Source organism: Westerdykella ornata (genome assembly GCF_010094085.1).
Source record: "Westerdykella ornata strain CBS 379.55 unplaced genomic scaffold EI97scaffold_1, whole genome shotgun sequence".
Taxonomy (NCBI): domain Eukaryota; kingdom Fungi; phylum Ascomycota; class Dothideomycetes; order Pleosporales; family Sporormiaceae; genus Westerdykella; species Westerdykella ornata.
In genome coordinates, this window is record NW_022986851.1 from 1,903,536 (window position 1) to 1,915,719 (window position 12,184).

General features: G+C 52.6%; 3 protein-coding genes across 3 annotated transcripts; 2 read left to right on the plus strand and 1 right to left on the minus strand.

Moving 5' to 3' along the window:
* Nucleotides 1–2,756: 2,756 nt before the first annotated feature.
* EI97DRAFT_454498 (uncharacterized protein) lies at nt 2,757–3,221 on the plus strand (the record flags this gene model as incomplete). The annotated part of the gene is made up of 1 exon (XM_033800549.1): nt 2,757–3,221. One exon carries the CDS (start codon nt 2,757–2,759, stop codon nt 3,219–3,221), a length of 465 nt encoding a protein of 154 aa, XP_033658830.1.
* Nucleotides 3,222–4,293: 1,072 nt separating this feature from the next.
* Nucleotides 4,294–8,705, minus strand: EI97DRAFT_472625 (uncharacterized protein; the record flags this gene model as incomplete). Its single annotated transcript, XM_033801858.1, has 3 exons — nt 4,294–8,026; nt 8,077–8,234; nt 8,294–8,705. 3 exons carry the CDS (start codon nt 8,703–8,705, stop codon nt 4,748–4,750), a joined length of 3,849 nt encoding a protein of 1,282 aa, XP_033658831.1. The 3' UTR covers nt 4,294–4,747.
* A 1,351-nt stretch (nt 8,706–10,056) lies between these two features.
* On the plus strand, nt 10,057–11,611 carry EI97DRAFT_454500 (uncharacterized protein; the record flags this gene model as incomplete). The annotated part of the gene is made up of 3 exons (XM_033800550.1): nt 10,057–10,459; nt 10,513–10,892; nt 10,943–11,611. The coding sequence occupies 3 exons, from the start codon at nt 10,057–10,059 to the stop codon at nt 11,609–11,611; spliced, it is 1,452 nt and encodes a 483-aa protein (XP_033658832.1).
* Nucleotides 11,612–12,184: the final 573 nt, after the last annotated feature.

Genomic DNA, 12,184 nt, shown 5'->3' on the forward strand with positions numbered 1-12,184 from the left:
AAAGAATTTGAGGAGCTCAATGATAAGGTCACTTAACCGCAAGGGGTGTTATACAACCTTGAAGAAACTACTACTTACATGTAGGCTGCGCAACGAACCTGGAAAGGGCACGAACCTAAACCATCATGCTCTCCAATCATGTCAACGGCGAGGCTCTAGGACTAGGAATCAAACACACTGATGTTACGCCCTAAAAAACATTTCCTCTCCTATTTCGAAATCCGAAACAAGAAAGGCCATGGAGAGGTTGCTCGAAGACGAAGAACTCAGATTCTGTGAGGCATTGGAACATGTGAGACCGCTAGACAAAGGATTAGTCAAAAGAAAGAGAGAAGCAAACAGCATTCGTCCCTTTCATGACGTTGTAGCAGCAAGTCCCAATCACTGCGATAGAACCCGGAACTTCGAAACTCTTTCGACCATTGACGAACAAAATATCTGCCTAGCGTTGTCATGTCGCCCACGACTGAAACAGAACAAAAATCACGATGCCTTCCTATAAATGAACAGCTACCTCGCTCCTCCGAGTTTTCACCCTTCAGAATACTGGGAACAATTTGATGTAAAGAGCGAGCGTCATCCTCAGACAACGAAACCTTCACAAAAAAAGTGTCATGAAACGTCCCTTGTCTAAACGACTAGCTACACGATACAAACTGTTACTCCGCTACGCTCGAGATGTGCGCTGCTAGGCGAGACGAGCAGATCAAACAAAGTTAGCTCAGGTTCACGCTATGAAGCAGGCGAACTCATCGAACTATCTGCGAACTAATTTAGAGAACACCAACTGAGACGCCATGCTGGCGCGAGGCCAGGAAACAAAATCTGGCCAACATTCTTTCCACGAAAGTGATCTTTTCCTACTAAATAAGACCGTTAAACTGGACCGAGAATTTGTAATGTGCGCGCTCATCGCAACCAACGATCAAAAAATAAAAAAGGCAAAAAGCCAAATGCGCGGTTCCTTTATGAATAAGTTCATACCCAAAACAAATTCTCATCCTCGCTCTCGCTCATGACGTGCGCGACAGGCCAGGCAGGCAGAATCAATCACTCAATTCTCTATGAGCTTTCAGAACCTGTAAACCATGACTGTTATCTCTTATCTTGGCGGCAAAGCTAGGGAACTACACTCGGGCAATTATAAACACTGGCCCAGTATGGAAAGCAATCTCCCCCACCTTCTTCATCCGAGACCTCTAAACCCCAAAGGACGACTGGTATGAACGTGTGGGTGTCCGCTGCAGACAAAAAACCTCGCTATCGCACCAAGTATGGATTCTTTTCCGGAGGACCAAATATACTCCTAAAACCAAGCGCCGCGAGCGTATAAAGTGTGCCGCATGGCAGGACAAGCGAAGCAAAACCGAAGTTAGGGAAGAGTGTTGGATGGGAAGCAAATCCATGAGCAGCCGACAAACAAAAGTAAGGACTTTGGTACTATGTCGGCGCCAACGCTAAAAGCAATAACACCCTTAGAATAGCTGGAGTCTTGGAAAGAATATCTCTCCTACTTCATGGCCCCTTCAACTCACAAAAGGAGGTCGATGAGGTCGATGTACGCATCCCATCCTTCACAGACGAGAGCAACAACACAGAAGCCTTAACCAGAATCTGATGGGAAGAAAATCGCTTGAGCAACCGACAAACCAAAACCGCAACTTCTGGTTCTATGTTGGCGCAAAACGTCAAAAGCTAGAGATATCTTCAGAACGGCTGAAGTTTGAGAAAGCTTATCTCTCCTACTTCATAGCCCCTTGACTCTTAAAAAGAGGTCTAGGAAGACGATGTAGGCATCCCTCGCAGACGCAAACTACATACATCACAGTAGTCGACGGACTGTCATACTTCTTCCAGTTTCTCATCCACCCGGACCACCGGTACAAATTTTCCATCAACACACACCGCGGACAGGAAATCCTAAAAATGTGCAGCATAGGATTCAAGAATCTAGTGCATCATCAGATGTTCAGAGATTGGGGGCTCTGATCATGAAGCATATGCCGTTCGCCAGATGCTACATCGACGACTTCGACATTTTAGCAACAGCATGGACGAACATGTCCAACATCTCGACCAATTCCTCAAGCGCATTCATAAATGGAATTTCACGCTCGCTCCGGCCAACTGTACTGAGATTTTCAGGAGGCAAAAGCCATGTGAGATCCCTCGACCAGCGACCTAGTTACCCAACCAAAACTTTCGAAAACCACCAGAACGACCCCTATGGCAGCAAAAGTAACGGGACCATACAAAACCGGCAGACTGAAATAGTCCCATTAACATCCCCTAAACAGAACGCGTATTCAAAAAATTCATGAACGGAAGAGTTGGACTCTCCCTGGTCATTTCAAAGCGCTCCTCGCCTGGTGTGAGATCCCGAAGTACGAACACATGATTCGCATGCAGTCTCTAATGCTTGTGGCTGAGACAATGTCTTCTTGCCTTTTATGGGCATTCACGTCAAAGGAAAAGGATTATTCGATGCCCCAGCTCTGCCCATGATATGCCCGCAACACCACGACACCAGAAACTCGAACTACTGAAATCTTCAAAGGACAAAACTATGTGCGATCCATCGACCAGCGACCTAGTTACCCAACCAACACCTTCGAATAGCAGCAGAACAAGCACCATGGCAGCAAGAGTAGCGGGGCAGGACAAGACGAGCCGAATAAACACATCTTGTTAACATCCCTTAAAGAAAACGATCACTACACGAACTTGATGAACCAAAGACTTGGGCTCAACTGCTCATGTTCCCAGCTACACCAGAAGCCCATCACCGATGGCGCCGAGAGAAACAGAGAGTGGCAGATGTCCCAGATGCCAACCTTTTACAAGCTAAACAGTTCAGCTTCACGCCTATATCTCCCACGACACCAGCAGACCAGAAAACCAAGTCGGCCAAATACCATGAAGAATGGCACATGCCCACAAGCCAACCACTTACAAACCAAAGAGGTCAGTTGCACAGACATGTCGGCACCGAACTCAGAGACGCAAATTCCGAGCTCCATTCGCTTATGGAAAAGCAAATCTCCTGCACTGTTTTTTTTATATCAAACCCCAAACGTGTTCGAGCTCCCGTATGTTGGCCTCAAGAGCTAGACAGACCTCTCTATGCAGCAAGCTCCCCAAACACTAATCAGCAACCCGAACAACTCCAACTCCAAATCTTCCGGCTGATGACGGCGGCTGCGAAGCCCGACAAGCCATAATTCTGCCATCTGCGCGACATGGGAAACTCTCCTCATCCCGCACTGTTTCCAAGCCAAAACAGACTGAAACATGATGCCGGCATCGACAGCCAGATCGTCCAGGAAAAAAGGATTCCGGCAGCTACATGTAAAAGCAGCCTGCACGAACCATTCAGAGCTAGCAAGAGGCCTATCTGCACGTCCCATGTTGATAACGAGCCCAGGAGTCTCAAAAACAGTACCTTCCGCTTGAATGTTCTTGTTTGAAGAAGGGGAAAAAGAAGAAAAGCGAAAAAATTCCCGCTCCTTCTTTGCATAAGGAAGCAAACTACCCAACGCATTCCCATCCTCAAACCAAAATCTTGCTGCCACATGTCTCACCTCCCCATTGACAAACCCTTCACACACCAAAAAGAACAAAACAACCAAAGCCATGCTCCTTAAAGGCGTGCCATCTCCTTACCACCCCTCCTCGGACCCAAAAAGTCCCTGCCAACATTACACACCGAGATACCCAACATCGGCACCAAGACCAACACCCCTAACCCTCACCCTCAAAGAAATCGCAGCTACAAAGATAGAATGGAAAAACGGGGGAAGGCTCCTCCCTCCGGGGCGGCACCATTTCCAAACCAAAATGGTCCCCTGGATTTGTTTATGTCGCCCGCGAGTGACCCCACCCCGCCGACAGGGAAACCAAGCAAAAAGAAAGAAGACCTGGCTGTACCTTCTATTATGCATAGTTGAGAAACCCGAATTTCCAGTCGACCATGGGCACTCCACTCCCCCATCCCGAAACCATACAAAAACAGAAGTAATAGAAGAAGAAGAGCATGCCCCTCGCTGCCAGCCCCGGGAGCCCACCCCGCTGCATTCCCCCACCCCTCATCCCCAAACCACACAAAAAGAAGAAGTAGTAGAAGAATGTGCGCCTCACGCGCAGCTACCGGACCTAATGATCAAAAAAACGTTAAACCGCTCACTCAATGAACAAAACACTGTACCATGCAAGACATGACTAGAAGCACGTCTTCCAAAAACGAAAAAGAGAAAAAAAAGGAAAAAAGAAAAGAACTCTATGCCTTACTACCACGGACCACATAGAGGTGAATGAAAACAGGACAAGTGGGGGTGATGGGGGAGAAGAAGAAGAGGCCTGGAGGCGATGTTTATGTGGTGATGGTGATGGTGGTGAGGATGATCAGATGGTAGAGCACTCCACTATTAGCTATATATGAACGAACACCTTGCTCGTCTATGCCGAGGAAGATGGTGTCGAAAATGCTCTCAGATGCGTTTACAACGTCGTGTCTACCAGCCCTGACACTCCTCGGCCTTATGCAAGATACATCCATGCATGATACAACCAGAGACCGTCAATTACTATAGACATCACCACCTTCATCACCACCTCAACTTTCCCCGTCCTTGTGACCACATAAACCTCTATTGAATTAGATTTTCTAGATCTCATCATATATATACAGCGAAAGATTTCTCCAACACCCAAAGAACGTTACCCCAAATCCTCCCTCTTCGGCAGCTCCTCAAGCACCGCGGAACTGCTGACCCTGCTGGTGCGCATACCTTGCCGCCGCCTGCGCCTGATCAAAGCTCGCTCCATACGGCTGTATAAAAGGCTGCTGCTGCGGCTGTGGCGAGGGATATCTTTGCTGCACAGGTTGTTGCTGTTGCGCCGGGAAGTACGAGGCTTGCATTGGCTGTGGACTCGGAGTACCCCACGCAGGTGGCATCGCCGGCGACACAGGAGCCTGGTAGTACCCTTGCTGGGGGAACATGGCCGGTGGCGTCATACCCGGGGAGTACGTCAGTCCTGGGCTGTATGCTTGCGGAGAAAATCCCATTGTCGGGGCACCGTACCCACCCTGCGCCATAGCGACCTGCTGTCCCATCTGCTGCATTTCCAGCATCTGCCGCTGTTGTGCTGCCATCATGCGCCTGTCAATCTCAGCTTGCATCGCTGCCGTGCTGTGGTTGGCTTTGGCATGCGCTTTCTGCCTCTCTCGTTGGTCAATGTATGCAGTCAAGCCTTCGGTTGCGGGTTGTGACTTGGTGCGGGCGTGCGTCATATCGATGAGAGGGGTTCCGGTCAAGCGGGCCACCTGCTCTTGCTCGTGAGCAGAGAGAGATACAGGACGTTGATCGAGCAGATTCAACGCCCCCCGAGACTGCGGCCGACTCAAGGGGCGACTTGGTGGACGTGCAGGCATATCCTCTGGGGTTCGCTGTAGATGCGCCCAGTCGCCTGACCGGGCCCGATTCATAGGCGGCGGCGTGTGCGACTTGCTCCTTCCATGAGCATAGAGTGGAGACGTCCCTGGTCGAGCAGCCGCTGCGGCTGCTCGTTGCGCTACCCACTCCTCTGGGTCCATCTTCGGCTTCGGCGGAGCGGGCTGGAATGCCAGACCTGGCTGCCAGGCGATGGTGCGTTCCTCATTCGTTTGCGAAGAGCCCGATAGCTGTCGCAGATGCATAGCCGCGTTGGGTGTTGTTCGCCCAGGTGGTGTTGCTGTTTCACGAGGCGAAGGGGCAAGGTTTTCCTTTGACTTGGAAAACATACCCTGTGTAAGGGTTCCGCTGGTTCCGGGTCGCTTTCCGGCTGGGTCGAGAGAATATGTGGGGCCAAAATCGATAGTAGGAATCTCAGTTGTATCTTGTTGGCGTGTCTCAGGGCTGTAGTGAGCATCCCCCACTACCACCTCCGGCTTGGGATTGAGACTGGGATCGCCGACCTTCTTGAGGAATACGCTGCGGGGCCTCTCATCACGTCTCTCTGGCAGTGTTCGCGATTGGATTTCTTCGCTGTGGGTGCTGGCGTAATCGGGAGTTGAGGTGGATATATTGTCCTCGTCGGAGCGACTCAGTGGCTGGGGAGTATCGGGGAGCGTCTCCAGTCTGTCGAGGTCGTCGGGGTGGATCACCGCGTTTCGTAAACTACCAATACTTGAGCTTTTTGTCGAATAATTATCACCGTCCCCGTTTGGGGACAACGCTGATGACCGACCTGGTACTGGCTTGCGATGTATGACATCTGCCCCGTCCGTGCTTCCAGGATGAGAGCGATGGGTGAGAGGGGGATGGGACATGGATAGTTCTGCGTGTTCAGGAACCGGAGGGGCAGTGGGATGGAAAGTGGTGGGTGATTCCGTGAATTCCGGTTGTTCGATGTAGGGGGAAGCGGGGATTGTAGGAAGCCGGTTGCCGGAGTGTCCAGAACGAGAAGCATTGGCATATTGGTCAGCGGAATAGCCACGGCCGTTGGGAGTGGGATACACCTGGCTTCCGTTGCTCTCGAATTCGCCGCTTCGTCTCGCGGTGTCGCGGCTTCGCCAAGCGGCCGCAGCACCAGCAGCAGCAATTCCAGCTGGAATGGGAGTGTTAGTAGCGTCCGCTAACTGATCAAGGGTTGTAGAGTCGATCTGAGCATGCGGTCTCATTGTGGAAGGAGGTTGGTACGGCGGTACAGAGGGTCGCTGGCCCGGTGCATGAGTAAATGATGGGGGCGAGGCTACTGGACCAACGGGCAGTGCCGGGGCGGGGGCCGATCCGTATGAGGGCCCATAATGACCCTGGTTCTCGAGCTGGTAGTGGAGTTCGCGATGTTCTGGTGGGGGCGGAGGGCTGTCTGCGTTGAGTTCGTACGAAAGGCGAGATGGCGTGTCAGCTTGATATTTCCTATATCCAATAGCTTCCGAGACCGATCGCTGATGCTTGGGTGTCGTTGACGGAGGTGCGGTTTCCATACGCTGTGGAGGACCACGCTCAGACTCATTCCGCGAAGGGGAGGGCTGGCGTGTTGGTGGCTGTGAATTGATGGAGCCCCGCTCCTCGAATCGCAACGTGCCGGCTCGGCTAGGGGGTAAGCTAGTCCGACTGAGATTATTGCGCCTGCTGTAAGTAGTGGTACGGCTAGACGTTCTGGACGGAGCAGACAGCATCCGCTTGGCGGTGAGCTCCTTGAGCTGCTTCCGCCACTGCCTCTCGGACCAGTTCTGGCTCCCTTCGGTATGAATAAGGCCCACAACGTCCCACATCTCTAGATAGCCGTACCGTCGATCGGGGGGCATAGCAAACATTAAACCGCGGGTATCGAGCACGTCGGCGATCAACTTGTTCGGCCGTCCGTATAGCGCAAAGGTGTCGAAAACAGGGAATAAGAAACGAAGCATCATCTCGAAGCCGGACACTGCGGCGTGTGACTCGGGCATGACGAAAACGAAGCCCTCGGTAGTGGTGTCTGTAGTTCCATGTACCGTGATTTTGCCCTCAATCTTGACAAGGGTAGATTGATCGATGAGCGGTTTGGACTGAGGGTAGATGGCATAACACGAATAGGCATCGGTAACGGTGGCGATCGGTCGCGTCTTCTTTGTGATTTTCTTCGTGTCGTAGAACTTGATATCACCCTTGAGCACAAGGGGTGACCGGTTATAGGGCTTCGTCTTCTTTTGAGCTTTCTGGAGCTTGGCATATTCCTTCGCATCTGGTGGACTGACAACGCACCAGCATCGGCGCCAGGGGGTACCGGCTCCAAAACGTACGCGGGCCCAGTCCTCGTGCTTTGCGCGCTGGCGGTCGAGGATGATGCGGATGTTGTTCAGCGACTTCCCCTTGCCTGCAATCAATGCGCCGGTGTAAGCTTCCTGGAGAGTGGTGTGCTCATACATGGCTAGACGGATGCCAGCGGTCCACTGTGTTAGCGAATTAAAAGAATTGAAGTGGAAAAGGTATTTGTTGCTGGCGGCTGTGGAGACACTGAGCACATTGTCCAGCTTTTTACCGTCGTTCAAAACCATGGACGGCATCTAAGGAAAGGTTAACAGGGATGCAAGCATGCCACCAGAGAAGCACCTACCATGTGGATTGCGGCGTCTGTGAGGTTGATGAAGGTTGGAAACACTTCGGCGTTGCCATTGGACTGGTCCAGCTCGCTGGCATCCCATAGAGACAGAATGGTGCCTACGAGCTGAGCGAAGCATTCTTGCCATACACGATCTTGGGCGGGACGGCCGCCTGCAGCGTTGGTTAGTGCGACTGGAACAGCCAAAAATAAGTATGCCTGTGCCACGTACGCTCGTCTGTGTCATGAAACTTCAAGAAGTAGCCCTCCTGGTACAGCTTGTTGGAATGGCTATTGAGAAAGGTGAAGATGCGCTGCAGCTCTGGCAGAGTGTCCTGCGACACCTCCATGACCGGGGGATGGTATGTTTGTATCATGGACATGGGCCGCGAGGAGAGGCGGGATTCGGATTTGGGCTGCTGCCAGGAAGGGCTGTGAGGCGGCGTCTCTGCGTTGTCGACAGCGGTAGAGGAGAGGGAGTGGTCGGGAGTGGTGGAAGCTTGAGGCGGCGACTGCTTTGCCATGGGCGAGGCAGGAGCGGCGGGTGACTGGGACAGGCCATTTTGGGAAGCCGTCTTGCGATGGGGGGAGCGTGAGCCTCCCCATTCCGACATGAAGGACAGGACCCGGTTGGGACGGACCATGGCTGCTGCTAGCACTCAGGCGAAGGTGAAGCAAGCAAAGACTCCAAGTAAGGTATGGTGAGCCTTTGTGTGCGATGGGAGGGTGGGGATGGCCCAAGAAGACGACGTGCGAGTGACGGAAGTCCCGGAAAGGGCGTTCGCAGGACGTTTGCGGCGGGAGGAGAGATGGAGGGGGCCTGCGGGATCGGGGTGCGGGATCGGGGGGGAGTTCAGCGAGTGAGAGGCCGATAAAGCGAGAGGAGTAGTGAGGAGAAGAAAGAGAATGATGAGTAGGGCCGGCGATGGAGTACCTCTATGTGGATGGTAGCGTCTCCGGGCGCGACGCTAGGGGTGCGCCGATGACGAAAGCTGTGGAGAGAAGTCCAGGTCCAGGGCTATTTACAGGAATAGGCGAGCAAACTCGAATAGATAGCAGCGCATACGTACAAGTAGATCTGGGACGAAACGAATGAAACGGTGCTCGCAAAGGGAGGGAGGGAGGGAGGAGGAGACGCAGCGGGATGAAGAAGCGACGTATGTCTCTGTCCTCCGAAGCGAATGTCTCTTCGTATTATTTAAAAGGCGAAGAGCCGAGCTGGCGCGTGGTTTTGGGGGTTATTGGGCTAGGGTCCACGCGGCGTGCTGTTCCTCTTCCAGCACAAGTCTGTTCGTCTTGTCGCTGACGATGCGTCTGTAAAAGCTCTGGGCGCCAACCAAAAGGGACCTGGCCGGCGGCTTGAAACGCGCTCCGAGGGCTGCTAAAGGGGCAGGTCATGAAGGTGGAGGGTGGTTGATGATGCAGCCAATGTGGCTGAGCCCGTGGTTGCCCAACGCGAAGGGACCTCAGCACCCTCAAGACCTCTGCATGGCTTGAGAGACTGAAGGCTGACGGATGAGGAAATGTGTATACAATTCCGGTGCCGAGGGAACAGAGCGGAATGTGTTACTGGGATTGATCAGTGAGGCCTAACAATAGAGCCGCCAACATCAGTCATCAATCATCAGTCAGCAGATATCTAGATTTACCCCTTGCGGCATCGGTGCAAAGCTCCCGTCCCCCCTAGCTCTGGGCAGGGGCAGAAGAGGGAGCATGAGCACCAGCACACAGGAGAACAAGTGCAGGACAAGAGATCTGGTTTGCCAAGCTTGGATCTCACGATTAAGATCACGTGGATGAACAACGCGCCAAGATAATCATGGTCCAAGCTTCCTTTCCCCGCGACGCGTTCAGTTCAAATCCATGGATGTTCACTCTTCCAGATGGTGTCCATGATACACACTTCTTGCATGTTTCCGGCTTGACCCGCCGCTTTGCTTTGGGCGAAACACACACCGCAGGCCGCTCACCGGAATCTTGTTCTTCCAACAACGAATGGCGCGCCTTTCTGCTCCTTCCACGGCATCGGCCTCACAGCCTGCACCACCTACACCGGCGCCCTCCAGCAGCGGCAAATTGAAAAGGAAGCGCTCAAGAAAAAGCCTGGATGCAGCCGACGCACGCTTCTGGGCCGAGGCCGAGCGCTCAAAGGAGCTTCGAAATGGCTTCCGCATCACCTACCTCAGCAAATCTCCCGAGGGACAACCGCACGCCGTCAAGAAAAAGCGGAGACTGATTGATACGCTGCGCGGTGATAATGGGGACAACACCGAGGCAAACCCTCTCAAATCGCAGCCCAATCCTTTTCCCGAGGCCGACCTTGGCGACGTCTATTATAATGTAGAGCCGAAAAGCTACTGGGAAGCTACTCAATTGAAGGGGCTCAGAAGGTGTATATGTTAGTATATCCCCCCGTCGCGCGGACCAGGAGGAGCCCTGACCTTTACCTAGTGGTAGATGAGGACGACGAGGAGGAATTCTCCATAGGCACCTATGTGCACATCAGACCCGGCAACGATGCTGCACGGAATGCGGCAATCGATACGTGGATCGGCAAGGTACTGGAAATACGAGCGGGAGACGCGTCGCATGTCTACGTACGGATATACTGGATGTACCGTCCTGAAGACCTCCCGGGTGGTCGCAAACCATATCACGGAACGAACGAGCTGATTGCTTCAAATGACATGGCCGTTATCGAAGCCCAAACAATAGAGTGCAGCGTGGACGTCTATCATTGGGAGGACAATGCGAACAACAACTTTGATCCGGAGAAGGAGCTGTACTGGAGGCAGACTCTCGATGTCACTGACGGGAAGAAAAGGCTCTCGGTATGCTTCACCAGAACCATGTCCACATTCTGGCTGACTTGATTACACAGCAACTTGACACCTACTGTATTGACCACACTCCCGCTAACCCAGAAATCCCACTCCTCCACTGCGAAGGCTGCAACACCTGGTTACATTCCTCTTGCCTCGAAAAAAATGCAGTAAGAATTGCATGCCAGAATGCGAACATGCCATATTCAAGCCCGAAGAAGAGAAAACGCAGAGGCCGCCCCGCCAGACCCGCATTCGCCGCTCAGTTCAGTATCAGCAAAGGACGACCGAGCATAACCATTGTGGATCAGCGTCGGGGAAAAGAGAAGGTTGTACGCAACATGCTCGTTGTGTGTCTGTCTTGCGGCGAGAGAATTGAAAGAGTTTCTTCCAGCCAACCGGCCCTGCTGAACAAAGAATCAGGTGGGGAAGGGACGAATGGTGAGAAAGCGGGAAAGGCGGTCGAGACGGGGCCGCAGGATGAGGGAGTGGAAGAGCAGAAAGAAGAGTCAGAGGAAGACGAGGCGTTGGGTGAACAAGACCAAGCCGCGTCAACTGCCACACCCAAAGTCAACGGCACGAAACGGGACAGGCAAAGCAGTGAGAACACCACACCCACTTCGGCCCCTGAGTCGACTGAACGATGTGTAGATACCTGGGACACCCCCGCGAGACTGATAAGATCGGTCTCTCGCCTATTCCGAGCGCGATCTACGGAGCCAGAGTGAGCTCCCTGAGCCTAGCTTACCGGTTCTCATTGGTTTGTTGTCGTTTTCAGCCATCAGCGCTCGTCTGGATGGAGCAATCCCATCAGCGACGCTACCGTGTACTTCTCTTCATTCCCCGGCAGCAGAGCATTGCTTCTCTTCCTCTCTTCTTTCTTCCTCATCTTCTTGTCTTTGCACCTCGTATTCCCCTTGATGTAGAACAAGCGCCGTCACCCCTTTTCACAACAGCAACGGCATTTCCTGTCTATACCATGCTTGCTCCAAAGTTCCTCATTTTCCTTTTGTTCTTCCTTGGAGCAGAAACTGGCGTTCTTGGCTCGTGGCTACACTTTGGTCATGCGACCATTTTCTTGCCGCTTTCCCGATTTCATGACTGCATCCTGGCATTGATTGAGCGGTAGTTTGCTTGTTCCTCACTTTTGTACCCTTTTTGTACTCGACTACGGTTGTAACGATGTACGATAGATATAGCATAGGGACGACCGATGTAATATGAACTTCTCGGGCTATATGAGGCCCTCACAGAGGCCATCAAAGGATATATCCCAATCTCATATGGTCTTCATATTGAGG